The 24,798-nt window shown below is 45.1% G+C and overlaps 1 protein-coding gene across 1 annotated transcript in view; it reads right to left on the bottom strand.

The window, feature by feature from the left end:
* The window catches only part of SORD (sorbitol dehydrogenase), a 352,789-nt gene that overhangs the window by 97,345 nt on the left and 230,646 nt on the right, over positions 1–24,798 (bottom strand). The window contains exon 8 of the mRNA XM_078684967.1: positions 14,449–14,570. Within this exon, the coding sequence (XP_078541093.1) occupies positions 14,449–14,570 (122 nt within the window). The remainder of the gene's footprint in view (positions 1–14,448; positions 14,571–24,798) is intronic.

Consider the following 24,798-nt stretch of genomic DNA (forward strand, 5'->3'; position numbering starts at 1 on the left):
CTCATCTCCCAAACCGCATTCCCTGAGGCTGAGGTCGGCTGGTGGGAGCGTGACTGCAATCGGCAGTTCTTCAACTCGCTCTCAGCGCGACCCGCCCAGGTTGCAGTGCGTTGTCTGAGGCCAGGAAAAGCCTACCGGGGGACTGCGAGGCCCAGAAAACACCGCTCCTTGCAGCCGGCGCCTCTTCCCCCGGCGGCCACGCCCACTGAATTGAACGCTGCTTAAAAACCTTTCGCGCCACCCGCTGCGCGGGTGCCGCTCACTGACCTGCTCTTTTGTGTCCAACAGAGGAACTGCCTTTCTCATCTCCCAAACCGCATTCCCTGAGGCTGAGGTCGGCTGGTGGGAGCGTGACTGCAATCGGCAGTTCTTCAACTCGCTCTCAGCGCGACCCGCCCAGGTTGCAGTGCGTTGTCTGAGGCCAGGAAAAGCCTACCGGGGGACTGCGAGGCCCAGAAAACACCGCTCCTTGCAGCCGGCGCCTCCTCCCCCGGCGGCCACGCCCACTGAATTGAACGCTGCTTAAAAACCTTTCGCGCCACCCGCTGCGCGGGTGCCGCTCACTGACCTGCTCTTTTGTGTCCAACAGAGGAACTGCCTTTCTCATCTCCCAAACCGCATTCCCTGAGGCTGAGGTCGGCTGGTGGGAGCGTGACTGCAATCGGCAGTTCTTCAACTCGCTCTCAGCGCGACCCGCCCAGGTTGCAGTGCGTTGTCTGAGGCCAGGAAAAGCCTACCGGGGGACTGCGAGGCCCAGAAAACACCGCTCCTTGCAGCCGGCGCCTCTTCCCCCGGCGGCCACGCCCCCCTTCCTCCCTCTATATTCACGTAGTCTCTAACGCGCCGCGGGTCGCGCCGCGGGTCGCAGCCCGGGGCGAAGACCCGGGCAAAGACTGGGCCGTTTTAGGCCGTTAGAGGCTGGTAGAGACTGGACTGGGCCACCCCCCCTGATTTTAAAATTTTTATTCGATCTTCCGTCTTAGCAATCCTTTCAGGGCTCACCTCGTCCCCATAACCTAACAAGAATAGCAATGGTCCTCACGAGAGGGAATAAATCTACAACTAAAGCCCCTAGCGCAGCAGGTAAATTGCTTGGTCCCATGGATGACTTTCTAGCGAAGGCTAACACACTCATAGATGAAAGCATAACACTCATTGAGGAAAGGGTCTCATTAGATCTAGCATTTGCTAAAAGATCCTCACTAGGCATCTTGGCGGAAGCCAGATCTCCAGTATTAGGTATCCCAAACGCAGAGCTGATTCCAACTAGAGAGAGACGCAGCCTACCAAACACGGTAGATCTGTCGGTATCCCAGATAGCGGACTCTCAACTCAGCTTTGACCTAGAACAAACCCCTGAACTGCTCCCAATAACGCCCGCTGAACTCTCCTCGTCAGAAAAAAGAGTAGAAAGGGGTAAGAGGGAGGGAGCAATCAGTAAGAAAAGGGCACCAGGCAATCCATCCTCCCCAGTAAACCAGGCAATAACTTCAACCATCCCTCAAACTCAAGATGATAGGGCGACACATCTCGAGACTCTAGCGTTAGTCCACCAGGTAGAGAAGGAGCCACCCCCCTTGATAGTCTTGGACCCTTACTCTACAAAACAAACCCCGGTGGATTCTAACGCGGTTGAGGCCCAGGAATTGACACTTTCTAGCATAGCCAGGGTAGTCAAACATGCCCTACAACCCTTAGAACATCGGCTAGGAACCCTGGAATTGCAAATTTCCGAGCTTCTAAAAAATCTAAAAAATCAGCAACCATTTCTACCACCATGTCCTCAAAAATCATTACAAAACAATAGCAAAAATTCAGTAAGCACCAATGCATCAATCCCTAAACCATCCTTACCTAATCCACAACAAAAGACTCTCCAGATAATTACTTCAAATCCTCCGACTAATAAAAACACCTTAATTCAAACTAAAATAACAAAAACTGTAGTAGCCCAAAGCTCTACTAGCAACCTACAACAGCCCACCGTTCCGACTTCCCCAGCTGTGCCTGCTACAGCTGTACCCGCTGCCACTGCCGCAATTCCGACGGCACCGAGCAGTACAGCCAATAAAACCACAGGGAATACCACGCATAACGCAACAATAAAAACTTTACCCCCCCCACCTGTACCACCAAAAACACCTGCGGGCAGGCCCAAGAGAAACACTGCGGGGAATCCTGGCCCGCCAAGATTCCCAGCAGATTTCCCTCCAGAGGCCTCACCCTATGTGGCAGTCATGGCTGGAGTGCCAGAACTAATAGACTCTATCCCAGAACCGATCTGGTCCCTAAAAAATAAAGTTCAGCACTGGCTCCAGACCAACCGCCCAATTCCATCCTCTTGGCGCAGAAGAATTAGATCTGTAGCCAGGGTCCCATGGGTGGGCAATACCCGAAAAACCATTTCCGGGGACTGTATCGCAATCACTTTCGAGGATCCTCGAATAGTGGATTATGTCTGTGCCTGGGAAGACATTACACCAAACGGAGGAATTAAGGTCAAGTCCCTCCCCTTCTTTTATCCTTTCAGGCAGGTAGACAGCTATACACAGGATCAAGAGCCCCCTTGGTCTGTCCCATTCTCCAGGCAGGATGACTTTCCAAACATCAGTTATAATGCCCCCCATAATCAATACGAGCCAGACTATTCCTGGCACCCAGTGAGACAACGCCGCCAGGGAGGAAGGTGGGAGGATAGAAGACCTCATACACATTGGCCTCCACATAGAGAGCAATCACGATGGGACCCATGGCAAAACATCCCACTAAGCAATAGGTTCAGCGGCCTAGAAATGGTCGACTGACCATCAATAGTAGCTCCTCCCATCGACACTCAACTATCTCCCTCTTCGCAGCCTAATACCATCGCCCCACTTACCAGTAACAAGGACACGATAACCCCAGAAGTAGAATCGGCCGATGATGCTTCATCCCTCATAGTCTCTTATTGGAACATCGCGGGCCTCCGAAATAAAATCGAGGATGGCTCTGCGCAGAAGTTTTTAGCCCCATACCAAATAATTTGTCTCCAGGAGACATGGTCCGTAGAAGAACATCATCTACAAGGCTATAAAACTTACAATGTTCCAGCCCTAACCAGTACAATGGGCAGACCAAAAGGTGGGCTAGCAATATATATTTCAAATTCCCTACCTCTCAATAAAGTGGTCACACTTTCTCAGGACGATAATCATCAAATCCTATCACTTACCTTTTCAAACAAAGACATCATTATTCTGACCAACACGTACAATAATTTATCGGAAGATAACTTTATAAACCTCCTCACCACCATAACCGATAAATTAAAACAAGTACTCCATCAGAGCCCGGCAGACAAAGTAACCCAATTAATTTGGGGAGGCGATTTTAACCTCCATCCCTGCACAGCTCCCAATTTAATGTGTTGTGGGATCGTAGATGACTTCAACGTTCCACTAGCACACCTTGCACACTCTAAATTGGGAAATCTAATAAACATCGCCCTATCAGATCTGGATCTTCAGATTGCCAATCATATAAAAGCAGACCCAAATGAATTTATACCGACCTATGTGGGCAGAGGACACAAGACAACAGTAGATTTTATATTTCTCTCCCAAACCCTAACGCCGAAATTCAAAAACTTTGAAGTCATTGTCACTCCTTTTAGTGATCACGCAGCCCTAATACTAACAATGTTCATGCCTGCCAACCTCTCCCATAAATCAGAGATGGCGACCACTCTCAGGCAGAACAAGATTGACATCAGTAAACGGAATGGACTAACAATCAGATGGGCTAAAATTAACCCATCCGACATAATGAAAAAATTAATAACGCGGTCCTACCCTAATATAATGAAATGCCTTGATTTGACAACTAGCCATAAAGAAGTCTTGAGAAATTTTAACCTAATACTAGATGCTATAAAAGACTTACTCACCACAAAATCTAAAACAAACCGCCCTACAAAACCAAAGTGGTTTAATCATAACTGCACAGCGGCCCTATCAAAGTTGAAATCCGCACTCAAAAACAACCCACGTGATGCGGCTCAGATCCAGTTGCTCAGGCGACAATATACAGGGGAAAGAAAGCTGAGAACTGCCCAACTAAAGCAAAAGCTATGGGATGATCTCCACCATGGTGCAGTCTCACAAAACAGCGAGCTTTTCTGGCGTACGGTCAGAACCCCATATCTCACAGAAAGAGATACCCCAAAAATAGAAGTCGCTATCGACGAAAATACTTGGGTTTCGCACTTTGAGGAAATTTTCAAGAATACCCTCCCAACAGAAACCCCCCTTCCCAAGGTAAACTACCCTATTCTGGTCCCTTTTGATATTTCAGACCTCGTAGACGCCCTACAGAGTAGTAAAACAGGCAAGGCACCAGGACCCGACGGGGTCCCAGTGGACCTTTTTAAAAGTAATCAAGACCTCTGGGCCCCCATCCTAACCAGAGTATGTACAGCAGCAGCAAGCGAGGGAATCCTAACATCTTGGACAAAATCAATAATGGTTCCCATTTTTAAAAAGGGAGACCGACAAGATGTAAAATGCTACCGGCCCATATCACTGCTGGATTCGCTCGGGAAAGTAGTGGGGAGAGTGATTTTAGAGCGCCTCCAGCAGTGGACTGAGGACCGGGGCATAATTTCGGATATCCAATTTGGATTCCGAGAAGGATTTGGTACCCTAGAGCAGGTCCTCAATCTTACTCTAATAATGGGGAAATACACACAGGCCATTCCCACTAAGATATATATGGCCTTTGTTGACCTCTCCGCAGCTTTCGACTGCGTGTCGCACAGAAAGCTGTGGAGGGTCTTAGCTCAATTGGGAATAGATCCACCCCTTTTAGATTTTCTCAAAGAGCTCTACACTGGGGCCACAGCCAGAGTACGCTTTGGCGTCAATGGTGAGCTGACGTCTCCGTTTAGCGTAGGGCGTGGGGTCAGGCAGGGATGCGTCCTGGCCCCCTTCCTCTTCTCACTCTACACCAATGGTCTGGAGGGGGAGATGTTGGGGGGGGCCCAGGACCTCCCACGCATAAACCGCCGCCTGATCCCAGCCCTGCTCTACGCGGATGACGCCGTCATTTTAGCACGAACACCCAAAGAGCTCCAAAAAGCAGTGAATAGATACACGTCCTTCATGGGCAACTTAGATTTAAGGGTGAACGTAAAAAAAACGTTCGTAATGACAGTTGGCAGACACCGAAAAAGAACCTATCCTATAGTCCTTAATAATCAAAAGCTCGAATCTACCCCACATTATCCCTACTTGGGGGTTATGATAGATGACCAACTCTCTTGGAAGCAAGCAGTGAGCACCAGGGCACTTTTATTTAGGAGATCAATTGCAGCACTAATAACTTTTTCCCAGAAATTAGGCAAGAGACCGCCAATAGAGCTCCTTAAGATTTATAACGCCAAATGCCAGGCAATAGCTACATATGGTGCAGGAGTCTGGGGGTATACAGACGTCAGCCCTATTCAAAGGGTGGAAAACACCTTTTTAAGATTCTTACTAGCTACCCCCAAAGGCACCTCAATCTACGCAATGCATCTAGAACTAGCCATACCCTACTTAGAGGATTTAATTAAAATTGAACCTCTGATGTTGTGGCGCCGCATTTGGAAATCAAACAAAAACGCTCTGACTCAAGCCATTATCACAGATGCAATGAATATGGACAACTCTGCAAAAATAAAGTGGCTCCTATATGTCAGGAACTTTTTTACCGATTTAGGCTTCGAGAACTACTATTTAGACCCGACAACTATAACGGTCATTCCAAAAAAAGATCTTAAACGCCGAGCTTTATGTCATTTGGAATCGTTAAGGCTCGCCTCCAACTCCACAAAAACGGCAGTGATTCATTCAAACATGATACAAATAGCCTTTGTCATTCACCCGTACTTAGAACTCCAAATATCAACTTACGAGAGAATGCTTATTACAAGATTCAGGCTAAATATTTTCTTTAGAATGGTCACCTTTCCCTCACAAAATTGTTGGGAAGCTACACTCCCGCCGTGTCCCTGTGACGGTACATCAATGCAGTCGAATCTGCACGTGATCCTACTTTGTAAATACCACCAAGCCCATAGAAAGATCTGGCTTTTACCAATATTAAAATCTTGGGGACTGAGACAGTGCAGACCCGCTCTTCTAAGACTGCAAATGTTGGAAACACCGAATGTCTGTTACTTTATTAGTAGTTTCTTAAAGTGTATTATGAAACATAGAAAGAATCTCTAACAATCCTGTCAGTTTGAGCATAAGCGGTACTTTGCACATTTCTTGACTAATTTTTCTCTTTTTAATTGCGAAATGAATTTTATCAGAAACATATGTAACATGTTTACTTTTACTGTGTTTTGATATTTTGTGTACTTTTATGGTTTTTCCACTGTGAATAAGCCGAATAAAGATTTATATATATATATATTGGCATTCCTACAGGCACAAATGAAATGAAAACAGAAGGCATGTTTTGTAGGAGCTTGATAACAAAATCACTTAAGCCCTCCAACCTTGGCTCCCACAGGACGCACAGTTCTGGGGGAAAAGGGCCTGCGATTGTCGGGTCCACTGGGAGTGTTGGAAAGACTGCTCTATGGCATCTCTACTCATCCCCCCTCACCCCCACCCCATGACTGGACGGAGGCTGACTGTTGGACCTGGCCCTCTCTGCAAAGTCATACCTAAACTTTCTGCCTTAACACTCCTGTTTTCTGAACCCATTTTTTGGGGCGTTTAGGACCTTTGACAACACCTAGTAGAGAACTTTCACTTAACGCCACACTTCCCATTTTTAACCTAACCAATTACCAACTTTCTGTATGGAACAATACATACTAAATAAAGGCCTCTCATTTGTACCCACAGTCCGACATAATTTCCTCGACGTACAAACTGAACTTCTCAGGTTCTTTAGGAAACTAAGACTGCAAAGCTATTTCCTTCTCAATCCCACACCGATCAGGAATACCAACACTCCCTTTAGACCACCTTCCACTTTCTCACCGTTAGCCGGTATGGTCCCAGGAGAAATCCTTACCTTTAAGAAATTGGTCATTAATGATGTAAAAGAGCTTTCATACCCTACATCATCGCGGTTGATGAGAAAAAAGCTCTGTCTACACTCAAATCGAACAGCTCTCTTGTCATTAAGCCTGTTAACAAGGTAGGCGGGATTGTCATTCAAGATAAAGAAAACTATGAAAATTAAATCCTAAGACAACTTAACAACACTGACCACTATTGCAGACTTCCTTATAACCCTACAAAAGAAATACAAAAAAAATGAATTGTCCAGGTCACGAATAATGGCCTAGAAGCTGGATTCCTAAGTAAAAAAAAACACTTGTTCTTGAATACCAAATCACCCAGAATACCGGTGATATACACCCTGCCTAAAATTCACAGAAACTTAGAAACACCGCTGGGCCGCCCCATTGTTTCTGGATGTGGTTCCATTTTGGAACCATTGGGTCAATACATCGCTCACTTCATTAAAAACTTTGTGCCGGACACTGACTGCTACATACGGGACAGTATGGCCATGATAAATACACGGCAGACACATAGGATGCCATTTCAGATTGCAAATAAGCACCAGAAAGTGTATTTCTGACAGTGAAGAATACTGCAGCTCCCCAATCTGAAACACAGCAGTTCTCTGCCTTACATTGTGAGGAAAGTAAAACTCCGAGCTGACTGGTCAGAGAATCCACAAATTGTTGCCCAATGCCTGTTACCGTCCAACTGTGAGTCAGTTCTTTCAGTCTCTCACTTCTTTTCCTACCACTTTGATAAACATTTTGATTATTGCTAATTTGAGGGACTTGCCTCTGCCCTGGGGCCATTAGGTGACATTTTGATTCGTTCACCAAAGCAATACCCCTTTGGCATGTGCTAATTCACTCTACTATCATAGTTTTTTAATTCCGAATTTTGTGGTGACATCACAATATTTAAACCCAACTTCCTAGATCTGAGGATCGCCCCAGCCATGTCTCAAAATCACTTTAAAATCACTTTAAAATGATATCCAGGGATAGTCAGGTGGGAGGTGGAGGAAAGTAGAAGTCATAATCATTATATATACCTCTTATTCTGAGCTTGAAGATTACAATGACAGCCTGGGGTCAAAAAAGGGAAAGACATGACTGAAGGGGCTGTCAGCCCCTAGGTATTGCTCCATCCACGGGTGTCTTAAAGAGAATGGCTATGTATCTCCAGCATCCTCAGTGAATCGCCTGTAGGTGCTGCTGCTGATCCGGACGGATACAAGTGTAAACAAAATGCACAATAAAAATCCGCAATTTATGTAAGATAAAGCAGGGTATAATGACAAAGTCATGATGAAGAGAATTTCATAACAGCAAAAGTGCACTGCAACATGCTTAACCCTAATCTTCATGATAGCTCAAGGTTATAGTTATACAAGAATTCTCAAACTCTAGCCGACACAGATATCAACCATGTCTACATCTCTCACCATCCTCTCCAAAAGAAGAAAAGCCACTAAAATGGACACCATCCAGTGAGAAGACCAATGAAGACACCTGGAAGAGAAGTTGGTAGAAGAAGGGACAAACATGAACAACCTATCAGCATTCCGGCAGTTACATGAGGACTAACTGTGACCCTGATAGGAATAATTTTAAGAGGGGGAACAGTCGTTTAAACCACAAGTGTTCCGACGCCACAAGCCCAACACGCATATGCCTTAACCACGCATGTGCGTGGTTAAGGCAATAGGCTGTAGGGCTTGCGGACGGACAGAAGCAGGGAGCGGGACTGGGGGGTGGGTTGTTGAAGTTTTGTGGGCTGGGGGGTCGGGGGTTGTTTTGTGGGCTGGGCGGGAAGGTTTTCTGGGCTGTGGGTGAGTTGGGAATGTTTTCTTGGATGGAGGGGTGGTTCGGGGGTAGTCTAGCTTTGGACAGATGGAAGCGAGTAGCAGAAGGAGACTGGGGAGTAGGTTGGGGTACTTTTGAGGGCTGGGGCGTCGGGATGTTTTGTGGGCTGGGGTGGGTCGGAAATGTTTTGTGGGCTGGGGGTGGGTTGGGAATGTTTTGTGGGCTGCGGGCGGGTTGGGGGTAGTCTAGCTTCGGACGGATGGAAGAAGGAAGCAGGGAGAGATCCACAGTGAGGTATGGAGCGGTAGGGAAAGGGTCGTGGTACTTTTGTGGGCGGAGGGTCTGGGTTATTTTGTGGACTGGGGTGGGTCAGAGTTGTTTTAAGTGGGGCTGTTTTTTTAAAGTGGGGCTGGGGGTGGGTCAGGGTTATTTGAGGTGGGGTTGGGGGTGGTTCAGGATAGTTTTGTGGGCTGGGGTGGTTTGGGTTTAGTATTCTGGGCTGGGGGATCGGGGCTAGTTTTCAGGGCTGGGGGATTTGCAAGGCTGTGGGGGTCAGAGTAGTTTTCAGGGCTGGGGGAGTGTTGGGGTAGTTTTTTAATTAGGGGTTAGAGCAGGGGGAGGGGAATGGGTAGTCGGGGTAGTTTTAAGGGCTTAGGGGAGGGCGGGGCAGTTCTGAGGGATGGGTCAGGGCTGGCCAAGGCCATGTTAAAAGACATGGTTTTAGGCATTAGGGAAGGGGATGGCACAGCGTGAAGGTTGGGAGGGGATATGGGTATTTGCACCTCAGGGCGATGGGATTTTGTACCTTAGGCCTGTGGGGAAGGGGTTGGCCACCATAGCCACGCATACTCTTTTCCCTTGCATGCCATTACCAAGAAATTTTTGGGTAAATGCCTGCATGGTAAAGCAATGCGTGGTTAAGACGCAGTTGTTATTCAGACCATGTTGTTTATGCATGAAGGGTTAGAGATTTCGTTGTTACGTCATACAACATTTTAATAGACACCAGAATAATCATTCCCAAGCACTACAATCAGGAGTCATAGAGCTTGCACACGAGGGACGTCAAAGAGTTGTGGCAACGAAGAGTGCATTGAGACGGAGTATGGTTCCAGGGACTGAACCAGCTAGTTGATGAGACACTCAAGGAATGCCACCCCTGCCAGGCAACAAGTGTGAAGTAACGACAACCGCCACTTTAAATGCTAGCTCTACCAGAAGCAGTATGGCACACTGTCACAACTTCTTTGGGCCTCTAACACTGGGAATAATACTTTCTAGTTGTGATGTACACGTACTTCAGATTCCCAGTTGCTGAGCAGATCTCATCGGCCAGCACAAAATCAGTAATCCTGAAGCTGTACTAGATTTTAGTTGAATGAGGCATTCCAGAAATTATCAAAACTGACAATAGCCTCCTACCAAGGGCAGGACTTTGCCTAATTTGCTACACACTTAGACGTGAAGCACTGAAAAATCACGCCTCCTAGGTCACAGGCGAATAGCATGGTGGAAGGCTTCATGAGTACCCTAAAAAGGCAGCACAACAAGCTGAAGAAGACCACACACACCACTACAACAAATTTTAAGCATAGGCCTCAGAGTGTATCACAACTCTCTACATGGTACCATTGAGCAATGTCCAGCCACACTCATGTATGAGCTGTAACTTAGGACCAAATGCTAAGCTGAAACCACTGCCTAAACACAGAGCACACTCACCAAACGAATGCTGAAAAACAAGCAAGGGACACAAAATCAGGAGAGAAAATGAAAGAACATGCGGACGATCAACAATGGGTCAAAGACTCCAAAATTCATGTGGGTGGCTGGGTGCTGGTGAGGCAATACCAAGCCAAGAAAACAGACATGAGAAACGATCCCTCTCCTCTGCAAGCTGTAGAGAAGAACAGGACAACGGTCACTGCCAAACATAGAGATAAACAAATAACCCAGAATATTTCACATTTCAGACCATACTATAACACAAAATACAACACTGGCAACCATCTCAAATAGGATGCAGAGTAGGAGAGTGAAGACGAATCTGCCAATTAGGTTCACCCAGCAATGGAAACTACTGCCCAGCATATGGAGGTTGAAGAGACCAACAAAGAAGCCTAGAAGGCTCATAAGAAGAAATTGAATGCACTTTTCGAAGTGTTTAGAGGGCTGATCAGAGGACTCACAGAAGAAATAGAACAATCTTTTGAAGTTGGGGGGGATGCAGTGTCACCCATAAAAGACAGGAAGCAAAAGCATATCAGTGGTTAGCTGCTCATCGACAGGGTCTTCCTGGGTGAACAGGAATAGTCAGAGAAAGGACAGACATAAGCTGGGAGGCACAGAAGTACGACGTGAGGAGACAAGCGTTTTTCAACCAGGGTATGTAAAGTTGCTGATCGAGCAGCAATACAGAATTTCAAATCACTGTTGCTATTACCACCCTATTGTTTTGGATTAACAGGAACTCGAAGGCATCACGCTCTAGGAACAGTGACTATTACCTGTTGTCTCCATCTTTTTCCTGCTACGTTTCCTCTGCTATCAGCTACTTCCCTTTTCTTTTTGACGCCTTCTAAAGTAGCTTCTATTGCCACTTAACTAGAAATAAATAGATGAATTAGAAACCCTCCACTTTCCATTAATATTTCATGGCTTAATTTAAAGGGGAAAAAAAGACAAGTTTTCACCTAAACAAAAATAGCATTTTTTATTTTGCTTCATTTTAGGTTTACAGTCAATACTTTCTCCATTAGGATTTTTTCCCCCCACATATTCCTGAACTGTCAACACAAAGTAAGAGTCGCAGGACGAGTATTATTGTAACTCCTAAGAATTACAGATCAAAACTAAAGGTTGCAAATAAGGCAGAGGCTTGGAAGAACTTACTGTGGGTAATACAACAAGGATGCTTTGAACGATATCATCTTCCTACTAAAGTCAATTTAAGTGCAATATAACAATAAACATAACAGCAAACATAAAAAGAATTCCAATGCTGCCTGCAATGAAATAAGTACCTCACTAATCCCTATAATTAGACTTGTGCACTAGCCCCAAAAAAACCACAGCTAAGGGGACAATTAACCTAAGTAGGTGTCGTTGCCTCACCTCCTATTCGGGGCTTCTGGACACCTGCATGGGGTGAACAACCCAGCCTCATGAACAGAGCTGCAAAGGGCCCTATTGATGAGCACTCTCATGGTGGCAACAGATCATTTGATGGTATGGGCCATGTTCCTTTTTCAGGCCCGTTTCACGGGTTGTGATTTAGAAGAGCCACCTAACACCAGTCTGAGGCAGAGCCATAATGTACCTACCAGCATCTCAAGGAGAAGGCTCACACATTGTACAAATATACCTTACCAAAACTATTCTGTATGATGGCCGGCTGTGCGCAACGTATTGTTGTGGTCTGACAGTCATGGGGTCATAAGGGACAGCTGTGAATATAAACAGGAATGGAGCATCCTGAGGCTCCTTCAGAAGATGCTTTGTGCCCTCCATCATCATCCTGCTTGCAATACTATGGAGTCTGTGGCACTTGTATACTTTGGGGTCCATTAGGAGGGCGGGCGGACTTAGTCCGCCCGCCATCCTATCGGTCATTGGGACCGCCCGCCATAAGGGCGGGGGTCCCGTGGGGGTTATTAGGATGCGCCCGCCATTGTGGCGGGTGCATCCTGCATTTTTAGCATTGTGGCAGGCGGTGCTCTGAGCACCGCCAGCCACAATGCTAAAAATGCACGAATGAATTAGCAGTAACAAAGCGGCAGGCACCGCGCGGTGCCAGCCGCTTTGTTAATGCAAATGCAGGGGGGTATCACAGGTACCCCCGGTGTGCACCCCCACCTGTCCTTCACTCCGGGGGCCTGCAGGGGGCCCCCCGAAGTGAAGACCACATGCCTTTCCGTGGCGGCGAAAGGCATTGTTTTAAGCCTATCCTAATATGGCTGGCGGTGTCTGATAGACACCGCCACCATATAAACCTTTTTCCGCCCCGGCCGCAAGACCACCGGGGCGGAAACGTGACGAACTGTGTTTACGTCCGCCGCGGTCCCCCCCGCCATAGTAATATGGCAGGGGGAAATGGGTGGCGGGCAGGCCTGGATGTCGGGCGGATCGCCCCCCCCATGGCGGTGGAGATCCGCCCAACATCGGAATGGGCCCCTAAGTGTCTGTCTGTTCTTTGACAGATAGGATTGGAAACCAGGTGATGGATCATACTAAGGTATTCCAAGGTCAAAGGCGCGTCATTGCCGGGTATATATATTGTCATTAGTACGGACTCATTTTAAGGGTTAGTGGGAATATCTCATCTCATCTAGGGTGTGTGGCAGTGCACTTACAGTATTTACTTTGATGCATATGTTCTCTCACCATTTTCTGAAATGCCTTGCTCCTTCCTGAACCATCTGATTCGTCAACACCTGCAAATCTTACTCAGAAAATGTGATTTTCTACTGTCTGGCTGACATTGATCCGAATTTGCTGTTGGAAGAGTCTTCTACCGCAGTGTGAGAAAACGTGTTGTGGTTCAGCTGACGTTTGTGAGGCTGCATAGTATTCACTTTTAGTGCATGAGATAAAACCACATACTCTACCTATGAGTTTTGGCACTGTTAACTCTCTAAAGTATTGTCGTTTTGACCACCTAATTGTTGCCTGAACAAAATGTTTGATTTCTGTTCCATGCTACATGCTAATTACCACTGATTTCTAATTAGGATCTGGGAGAGGATAATCCCCATGAGCTAAACGCAAATGGTCAAATAACTTAATCTGCTTGGTTTGCTTACGTCAGACTTTCCCAATCTGTTCTTGCTGATGTGAAAATGAACACGGTACAAACCAACTTAAATCTACAAGTTCAGATCTTGGACTATAGTCAAGCAGGTTGCTCATCATGCCTTGATGGGCTTTAATTCAATATTCTCATTTTGAAGAAGCCCAGGACCACAGCTATTTCACTAAGTACTGATCACATGCAGTAGAAAACACACAACTATGTGGCTGAAACTATGCCATGCCAAAATAATGTTTCTGTTTACAAAACCGAAAAAAGTGGATCACTGAGTAAAATGAAATCCTCTCCCTTCTCCATGCCTGGGGTATAAACCTTAGAGAAATTTGCAACAAAAATGGTCTATTCTTGTGTTCTTTTCGTCTTCACAATTAGACTAGTTTACTGGAGAAAATCATTTGACTTGCGTTTGTGAATTTCCCACAAACACTCCCATTGGCCACTCAAATTTCAACATTTCAGATACGATTACTTTACAGGTCCACACCCTAATTTCGCCACCTTGGGCAAATCAAGATAGATTGGGAGATGTTCAACTGAGACAACCTGTTGGTGTGAATGTTGTGTATGGGGTGCATTTTTTCCAGGCACAAATTCTAGAGATTTGCAAAATTTTCACTTTGTGGAGTGGACCCAGCTTGGTCTAGAAAAGACGCAGGAGTGCTATAGACTTTTTTTATCATTCCAACATATCCATTGAATAACTTATTTGATATTTCAGAACAAAGTCAAGGAAAAGAAAATTTCATATGGTCTATCCAGCATTTAACTGTAAAGCCATACTCACGTATTGCAGTATCTAAAGATTCCTCTGATGTCCACCTCCCTTACAGCTGCATCAACTATGGGAATGTTGACCATGGCAGGGCCCATCCCAACTAGGATCAGAGTTCCACCGGAGCGTGTGGCCTTGGAGACAAAACAGTCACATTCAAACACATGACACAATGCAAGCATGAGCTTCTTCACTGCAAACATGCAGCCACTACAACGACACACTTGGTACACCATATCTTTTTTTTTATTGCTAGGACGTATGCCTCTGTCCTTTTTCTGATAATAAAGCACTCAAAGAACGTATTTTCTCTGCAATGGCAGCTGTACAAATAATGTATCAGATGACTGTTTGCTGCACTGCACCTTTTAGATCATTCCTCGCACTGTCTTCACCGTCACATCGATTTTCATTTCCCATTCCTCTCCACCAAACCACCCCTTTCTTCACCTTTCTTTTCTTCTCTGCTCTTTATCCTGCCCCACTTCAGTGTCTACTCTACACAAGCACTACTCTTTCTGCATGTTAGCCTCTGGTCCACCTCCCTTATCATTCTTTCCTTCCTTCCAATGTTTCACCTCTCATTCACTTCTTTTCCTCGCTTTCATTACCTCTACCCCTTTCTGCCCTGTTTTCCACTTACCTTCTCTTTTTATTCTCCCCTGTGCCCTCAAATGCTGCACATCTCTTCTTCCCATTTCCGGTTTCAGTCTCAATCCGATCCTGGATCGCTACTCTTTTCGTTGGCCCACTTACCTCTCTATTCGTCTCCCCTCTTTGCACTGCCACATTCACTATCTCAAACATTCCTCCTCTTTCTGTTCAGCTGCCTCTCTACTCTTATCTGAACACGCCTGCTCCCTCTTCACCCCACTGTCTTTTCTTCCCTTTGATGGAGCGTGGATCAATCTGACATCTACCTTTATCAATCCTCACCTGTAAAAGATCATTATAACAAATATTTCTTGATAAAGGCACGCTAACCTACTAAGTCCAAAAAAGTGAGAATACATGCTGCATCGTAAAAGCATGCAGTGTTCCAAAATGATGAAGACAAAAATGTAAACCAAATAAAGAAATACAGTAAGAGCTATACATGAACATATTTACGTGTTATGAGAAAATAAAATAGTGTTAACATACAGAGTTAATAAAAAAACATTCAAAATGTGCATTGTACCTGAAATATATAGACGCAATGAAACTCTTGAAATGCAAAATTGCTTAAAGTAGAGAGATCTGACATAGTGCAAACCTGAGCTTCTGTAACGTTTGTACAATATCACTTGTATTGAGAGTGACAGATTAACAATTAGTTTTGAAAATGACAACGTACAAATAGTGCTTAAGAATTTTTTTTGTAGTGCCTAATATTGATATGTAGTACCTGAAGGATACTATAACTGCTCTAATGGAGAGAATTGAAATGCATTTATGAAATGTGTGATTTATAATGAAAATTAAACGCTATATTGATTCAGCTAAATCTCATGTAGACCTCAAATGCTTCTCTTTCCCTGCATTAATGTAAAACCATGTGAGACAGTCACCTAAGCCCTATGAGAACTTTCTGTGAAGTTTCATTTCTGTATTAGCTAACAATGGACGCACTTCTCGCTAAGAAGCATTTTCGACAGAAATGTAACTGTATTGTTTCAAACTCGGGGAAAAGCGCTTGGGAACGGATGGACTGTGAGCAAAGTAAAGTTCCATCCACTTCTGTGGAAATAACGTGATAGGAACACAATGGAACGCAATGGAACTTAAAGAGATATGCATAAAGGATTACTTAATTCTTTTGGATTTGTGTGATTCACTGATCACCCCACAACAACCCACTACGAGTGACCAATGAGTACCCCATGGATAGATGGAATTGATACGTTAAGGGGTGTAAACCTGGAACATTTGCAGATATAATTGTCCCATCGGAGGAGGAATCGGGGGCTGGTTGTCATTTTCCTTTCCTGCCTAGCATGCTGTTGGACAGACCTTTGAATCCTACCCCCTATACTATGCCGGGAGGTAAAGTTGCGCAGGAAAAATAACCTTTCAGCTGAGAGGTTAACTAAATCCGACTGTGGAATTGGGCCTGTAGATTCAGACTTGACCAGGTCTAACAGAGGACAAACTTGAAGTGATCAGCCTTGCTTTGGTTTGTATGATTAATAACTGAACCTCAAATATTATCATGTTATCTCCAGAGAGGACTTTCCAGCTGTCTAATAATGCTCTGTTCTGTGTTAAATCTGATTTGAAATCTATTTTTTTACTTGTCTATGCAATACGAGGCACGGGATACATTTTTTCTATGAAATATTTTTATCGATTCTGTCTCATTCTTTTGGTCATATTTCTTGTCTCAAGGCATCTGTATTTGTGGCTGAGAAAGGTTTTGGATTAGGTTTGAGGTAATTATTTTATTCCATCTCATCGAATAATTGTTCACATTTCCAGGTTTGTAGAAATCAAAGAGATTATTGAGAATATTGTGAGACTGAGGGTTGTTAATGAAATGTGCTAGTAAGATATGATTTTCATGAGGATGAAGACAAATCTGGTAAGCTTTGAGCTGCATCACCTACCTAACCTCTTCTAAACCTCTCTTTGGCAACCAGGAAAAGTAATAGAACAGAAGCAGGAGGGATCTACCATTTTGAACCCTGCCCCTATATCACCCCTAACCACACATTCTTCAATGTTTAGACAATCAAAGCCACTGTTGCCCTCATTTATGGATATTTATATAGAATTACCACCTAGCTGCATATCGTCAGGCCACCATGTTTCCATTTTTGCTATTTTCTGTTACAAATCATTCTGTAAGTGAAAATGGTGCAGTTCAAGTCACTCTGCATTACAATATTTTGTTAAAGGAAAACAAACGTCAACAGACATGGCACCTCAATCGAGACGCCATCTCATTTTTGGGTTCGGGAACCACTGTGTTTTCTACTGCAGAGCAGCCACCAGCTTTGTAATTGGCATCACCCTCGTGGCTAAGAAACCGGTGGCATTAGGTAGTGGAAATGGTTTGGATGGACTGTCCTTTTTAGATCAATGCACTGAGAGAAAACCCTTCTGGTTTTCTAAAAAAAACGCCTGCTGTGGAGATTTAGGGGCCTATTAACAAAGAAAAAAGAACAATTGGTGGACAGAATTATGAGAAAGTGCTATCTTTCTTGCATTGGTATGCCCCGACTTTTTTCTGCCAACCAGGTACCTAGGGCCTGTGTTCCTTCCCTAAAACTGTACTGAAACAAAACCCAATTGGCATCTATGGCCACCTGTCAGCCCCTAGTAGTTGGTACCCTAGGTACCCAGGGCATGTGACCTGAGAAGACCCCTGAGGGCTGCAGCACTTATTGTGCAACCATCAGGGGCCCTGTACCCTGGCAACCACACACTGCCTTTGCAGGCTGAGTGCCTAAGTACAGAACTAAAACCAGAGTCGACATGACACACATCCCTGTGTGTCATGCCCACAGAACCCACTGCCCTGGCATACTTCAGTCACCCCTCTAGCTGGGTGCCCTATGCCAGAGGTGTGGGCACAGGTGCATGAGCCCTGTGCCCCTACAGTACCCAGGGCCATTCCTGGGCACTGTAAGTGAAGTGATGGGAGGTTGGCATTACGAACTCCACAGCACCATATTGGCTACACTGAAGACTGACAAGTTTGGTATCAAACTTCTCAGCACATTAAACCCGTACTGATGCCAGTGTGGGATTTAATGTAAAATGCACCAGAGGGCATCTTAGAGATGCCCTCTGAAACCCTAACCCACAATCCACGTCTGGCTGAGTGGCTGCAGAGGCTGCCACAAAACAGGCATGTTGCTGGACCCCTGGGTAGGAGAGCCCCTGCTCTCCTGGGCCTGCAACAATGCACATCCTGGGCGAGGTGCTTGGTCTCGTCCCCAAGGATGGGCAGGGGGAAGCTTCAAAGGCATGCCTCTGTGAGCTTCTCCAGACCATTTGCTGTACCCAGCAACCAGCCCCCACCAGTCCTACCCCCCACTCTGGCAGGAAGACTGGTGGGAAAAACTATGTCAGGAAGGAGGGGTGCCAGCCTGTGCCAACCCCACTCCTTAGGTGGGGGAGACGAGGTGAAGAACGACCCCGGGCTCCGGCCATCTTGAAGATGGGGAGCCCTGCCCTATCACAGCTAGGCTCCTGCCCCCTCCCACAGGAGAGGAGCAGGCTAGGGGGAGTACCCACCCCAGGGCAGGGACCCATTACTCCCTGTCCTTGTCCTACCTGTAACACCCCTAAATTAAGTATTTAGGGGCTCCCTGAACCTTCCTTCCGGGATCCCGATACAAAAAAGAAGAAAGAAGAAGAAGAAGACCCGCCGTGCAGCTGCTAACAACAGGACAACAACAACTGACTTGGCCCCAGCCCTACCGGCCTGTTGATCCTGGAATCTGCTCCTGCCTTAACCCGGCGACCCCCGCGGACAGCAACCTTAGGACGCCCAGAGGACCTGCCTGCCTTGACCCTCTTGAAGATTGGGACTCCCATCAGCAGAGGCGCTGCTGCAACAACCCACCTGGTGCCTACCAGGAAGCTCCGGACCAGCCCACTCTGCACCAGCCGAGCCCGGGCCAGGCAAACCCGAACCAAGACCACGAGGACGTCCCCCCGGCGACTGGGACCTGAAGTCCAGTGCCCAAAGACCCTCCTCAACGAACCAGCCGACGCCTGCAGACTCAGAACCAGGGGCCACCCCAACCGAGACCAGCAGTGGGAAAGCTTTTCCGACACCCAAAGACACCCCTGCACCCGGCGCCCTACAGCCCCATGTGCCGCCCTTTGGGGTACCTACCTGTGCTCCAAGATCCCAACTTACCTCTCGAAGTGCTGGTCATCCCTGGAGCGTCTCCGTCCCCGAGCCTGCAGCCTTTGTTCCTTTTTGACCTTTCCCATTAGATAACATTGAGCGCCCGACGGCTCAAAAGCACCCTGCACCCAGCCACCCGAGTGCCACTGGCTGTGACCCCTGTGTCCTATCCTACTTCCCCCCTTACCCTGAGCAAGTGAGCAAGTGAGCAAGTGACCAGGAGCCCAGCTCCCACAGCCGCATGGCCTGCTAGCCAGCAGCCACCAACCGAAGGCCCCTCTTCCCTCAATGGATATCATTGGGCCTACCTACCTCTGCACCCGGCCGCCCCTGTGCCGCTGGGAGTGAACTAACTGTACTTACCTGACCCTGGGGGACCCCTGAGTCTATGCCCAGAACCTTAACTTCACCAACCAAGTACTCACCTGGAAAACAGTAATTTACTTACCTGCCATTGGATAACATTGACTCATTTTGACTCGAAAATGTTCTAAGTGTGAAGTTTTGAAACCTGAAAATATTCACATAAAATAAGCCAATGTCTGAATTCCGAAGTAATCACCTGTGATCAGGGGATAAGCCAGTGCTGTACCTTTCAGCCCAGTACTGAACCGCAAACGTAATCCCTAGCGGGGTTACTAGTAATCTGTATTCTCTCCATAGGAACCCATTGTCTGCTTTTCTATGAAATTTCTTCTTAGTGTCTACTTTTGAAAACTTGAAATATTCTTTAAAAATCACGAAATACTGAAACACAATTACCTACCTGTTTTGAGTTAAGACCCCAGTGCTGGCCCTAGGAGACCAGTGCTGGGTTACAAAAGTAACGCGATCGTACTTTACCTGCAACCTGAATTTTCTCCCATTGAATAACATTGTCAGATTTCCTTTGAAAAGTTTCTAAGTGTGAACTTTTAAAACAGCTTTATATTCATGAAAATTCACTACAGTAACTAAAACGTTTTTGCTAACCTGGTTTCAGCTTAGACCCCAGGACTGAATCTCAGATCTAGTTCTGGGACCACTAAAGAAATCTATATAGTAATCAACTGTACTTACATGTGGAAAACCCATTGAGCTCAATAGTGTGTAATAGTGTGTTTTAGGATTGTGTTGCTTACTGTCAGTACTGTATTAATTGTGTGCACGAACCTTATTGCTCCTTTGCAAAGTAATTACATGAGAGAACTCATAACAAGAAAAGTATATTTTTATAACTGTTGGTTCTAAAAATAAAACACTTATATCTGTGGATATAAAAACAATTGGCCTGGAGTTCAGTCCTTGAGTGTGTGAAACCTTTTGCTGACTGAGTGTGTACAACAGATGCTTTACACTGTCCTCTGCTCGACCAAGCTACCACTTTGGAGAGTAGGGTCAGTTCTGACTTTAACCTCTGTTATACCTCTGGGGTTGGTGGACTCTATACATGCTGTATTTCATTCTAGTCCTGTATATATAGAGCCACTTTCTCACAAGAATGCAGAACAATGTCATACATTCACCCCAGGACAGAGATCTCGGCCTAAACCCATCGGTTTTTTTTTGCTCCCCATGCCATTCCAGTTTGAACCAAGCCATATGCAAATCAGTCTTGACCCTGTGCCCAATGGGAACAGTCCAGCACAAACTGCCATGCCGGGTCCTCATTGGACTGGAAACAAGCATCCTAGGACCGGTTTTGGGGTTTCAGTTCAAACTATCCTGGCTGATTAAGGGTGCAACCCCAAAACCAGTCCTACGATGCTTGTTCCGGTCCAGGGAGGACTTGGCTTGGCAGTTCAGGCTGGACTGTTCCCATGAGGCACAGGGTCAAGACTGATTTGCATATGGCCAGGTCTAAACTGGGGTGGCATGGTGAACAAAAGAATGATGGATTTAACCCAGATCTCTTGACTGGGGGTGAATGTTTTGATTTGTTCTGCATTCCATCCATCAATTGTGTAACAAAGGAAAACTTACACAAGTAAATCTACACGTGGAAGTTTACTCCTATACTTTTGACTAACTTTACTACTTTAGACTATTTATCATTTACAAGTGTATAGTTACTCAACAGTGTAGACACACATGTCGCCATCCGCTGAATTCATGGGGTGGAGTGTAATATACAAGTGTTGGGTTACTATTAGTAATTTTTTCACAAGTGGGTGGATATCTTCCAATGGTGAAGAATAGAGAAGAGTTTAAAGTTTTAATGTAGAATAATAGACTGTTACATTATTAACTGCATAATAAATTAATAATAATAATGAAGGGGTTTGTAAAGCGCCTGGTGACGCCATCCCGGCGTATCCCCGCGCTATGGAGAGAAGTAGCAGGAACAGGAGCAGCCGACCTAGAGGGTGAACAAATGTGTTTTTAAAAGTTTCCTGAAAATTGTTTCAGTCTTGGCTAACCTAATTTCAATAGGAAGGGTGTTCCATTGGTTGGCGGCCAACACACGAAAGGAGCGACCTCCCATTCTGGCCTTTTTTACACGAGGAACTTTAAGAAGACCCATACCCATAGAGCGAAGTGCTCTGTGGGGCAGATAAGGGATGGCTAGATCCTTCAAGTATTCAAAATTACGATTTGAATTATGTTGTTTATATTAAATGTAAAATATTTTTTTTAAGTTTAATGAAAAAATCCAAATTAAATTCTACCTAAAGAAAAAAAAAGATATTTTGTTTTAGATGTTAAATTATTCAACGTGATGGACAGAATTAACGTAACTTAATTATTGTTTAGTAAATATTGATGTTTTGTACATTTTCATACTTATAAAACATTATTGTAATATTTAAAAGGATAAGTATGATTTATTTGTACATATTTTGTAACTTTAAATAACATTTAAATATAATTGTAAACAGTTTAATAATTATATTTATTTTAACATTAGTTGTTACAGGGTTTCGTTTCAAGTCCCTACCTCCATTATTTTCTATTGGAGGGTGTTGCAGTACCTGTGAGTGGCCATGGGTGGTGCAGGACTTACTCCAGCTTTTAGCTGGAGCACATTTACAACAGTTTTGGGTGCTTTTTGGCTATAATAACCATGGAAGCGCAGTTTGTGAATAGTTATGGCTTACTTTTTTGTGGGTGTGTGAATGTCCCGCTATACATCCCTCCATAGCCCTCTCTTAATCAGTCCTTACACCTCCCTTAACCTCTCCCCTTTAGCAGCAAGTATTCACAATTTTCCTGCCACTCCCTTCTGCCCCTCCCACATTTACAACTAAACGTATGCTTACGTGTGAGGAGATCTCTGCAGAAGGGTCCGAAATCTACACACATTAAAGATAGGTGGGGCGGAGACCTTCACACATATATATGTGAATAGCATTGTGTAGTACATTTGTACTACTATTGGTGTACTACTGAATGTGCCAGTTTGTAAACAAGACCCACAGAATGTAAGGTAAAAGATATCAGCGCACTATACCACCATGCCCCAGTAGGCCAGATGGCATTGTACAATATCATCAGAAGGGGTCCTCGAAGGACTTTCGGCAACCACATCATGGTTAAACCTGGCTGCAGGCATGGTTTTGGAAAGAGCTGATGCCACAGTTGTCTGGCAGCCATACCCTAATTATGCCATCGGTGCCCTAATGACATGATTTTAGGTGGGTATTTTATATGACTGGGTCTCTATTTTCCAAGAGGATGCAGAAGGCAGAAACGAAAGAGTTATTGTGCACAGTTGTTAGACTACAGTGGTACTCAAAAACTTGTTCTGCCGCCTCCAATTGCTTGGTAAGAGGGTGTCCCAGTTTGTGGCCACTTTTATCCAGGTGCTCTGTAGCATCTTCCACACTGCAAGGATGAAACAACCTTCTGTACAGAGTTATCATTCTGGCCAGTTTCCCCGTTTATCCAAAAAGTGCACTTTTTTGGCAACTGTTTGTGGAGCCCTATTTCACGTGGGACATGTTTCTGCAAATGTAGTGTTCAACAGAAGCAGTAGGTCCATTAGCGGCCCCTTCTAAATTAAGCCCAAAGGCCTGAGCCTAAGGATGGGCTCCTTCATGTTAATTTTTTTTAAGTGAGTAGAAATGGTAATTCTAGCCCATTTTCTGAAACTAAAAACGTTTCAATGGAAATATTTATTTCGAAAAATATTTAACTGAAAAAGATAATATCAATATACATTTCATTTAATTAGGATAACAAGTCGGTGAGGGTTAGGGCCAAGATTATGTTTAAGGACATAGCAGGGCTCCTGTTTAGAGGTGAGGCAGAATAAAAGTTACGGTCTGGGTCAGAATCACATAGAGGTCATGGTAAGTGATCAGGTTAGGTCTCTATCTGCAACTTAGGATCTGAGAAAGCCTGATGGTAATTTGCCAAGCAGGCAAGCAGTTGCTTTCAGCAGATCAAAACCTACATTTTTCATTTGACTATTTCGGGGAGAAAGCAGAAGAGATTCTTCTAAATGAACCCTTCCATTCTGTGCTTTTTAACAATTCGTCTGAGGACTCATAGACGTGAGCATGGGTTCCAACAAACTGGAGCCAGCATTCTATTAGTAGGAAGGTCTAAACCAATCGTAAACTAAATCACATAGTCCTAAATCCCACTTACTCAACAAAGTGACATATCCTGCACTGGTATAACTTCTGGCAGGGAGAATCTCCTAGTTTAGGAAAGCCATCTTCCAGTCATGGAAGAAAACCTATGCGAGGCAAACATCACTCTTCCTAAAGCATAAGCCTGCCTCTTAATAACCACAGAGGTCACTTCAACTACAAAGGCGTTCCAGTACTTCCGATATCAGCTCCACAGGATATCTCCTGAGCCAGAGGACTTGGGAGGAACCTCAGCTGAAAGATCAACGTTACAGCAGGTTCATTCACATCCAGAACACATGGTAAGGGAGCCCAAGCAAGCTCCTCCTCCCCCTCAGCAATTCCTTCCATACCTCAGCAGGGGCAACTGGCCGGCCGGTATCCTCTGCATATCTTAATCGGATTTCTCATCAGCCTAGAATTTGTCAATACTTCATTAATTATCGCTGGCTGAGAAAAGCACAACATGTTTAGCATCTAACAACTCAAAAAGTAAAAGAGATAACTTAATTCCGTTTTGGGACTTTAGTTTTTCCAGTGAATAGAATTAAAACTACTACTGATAATAAATGGGTAAATTATACCTTCTCTATAAGAGATGGGGCGTAACATTGGAGTTAGTCTGCAACATTTGTACACTAGTCCATGTGAAATAATAGGCCTTGAGACCAAATTATACTTCACACCAATGTAACGACGTAAATGGTTTGGGATTATGCAGACTTGAGAACACTGTGGTGAATGGAAATGAAAACTAAACTACAGATAATAAATGGTCAAATTATAGCTTCACTATGAGACGTGGGTTGAACATTGCTGTTACTCCGCAACATGCATATACTAAGCCTTGAGAGGCACTAGATCATGTGACCAAATAGTATTGCACACCAGTGTAACCTACATATATGTAAATGATTTGGGGTTGTGCAGAACTGCTACCACAAACTTACCATGGGCATTTAT

This window comes from Lissotriton helveticus, chromosome 3_2 (assembly GCF_964261635.1).
Source record: "Lissotriton helveticus chromosome 3_2, aLisHel1.1, whole genome shotgun sequence".
Lineage (NCBI taxonomy): Eukaryota > Metazoa > Chordata > Amphibia > Caudata > Salamandridae > Lissotriton > Lissotriton helveticus.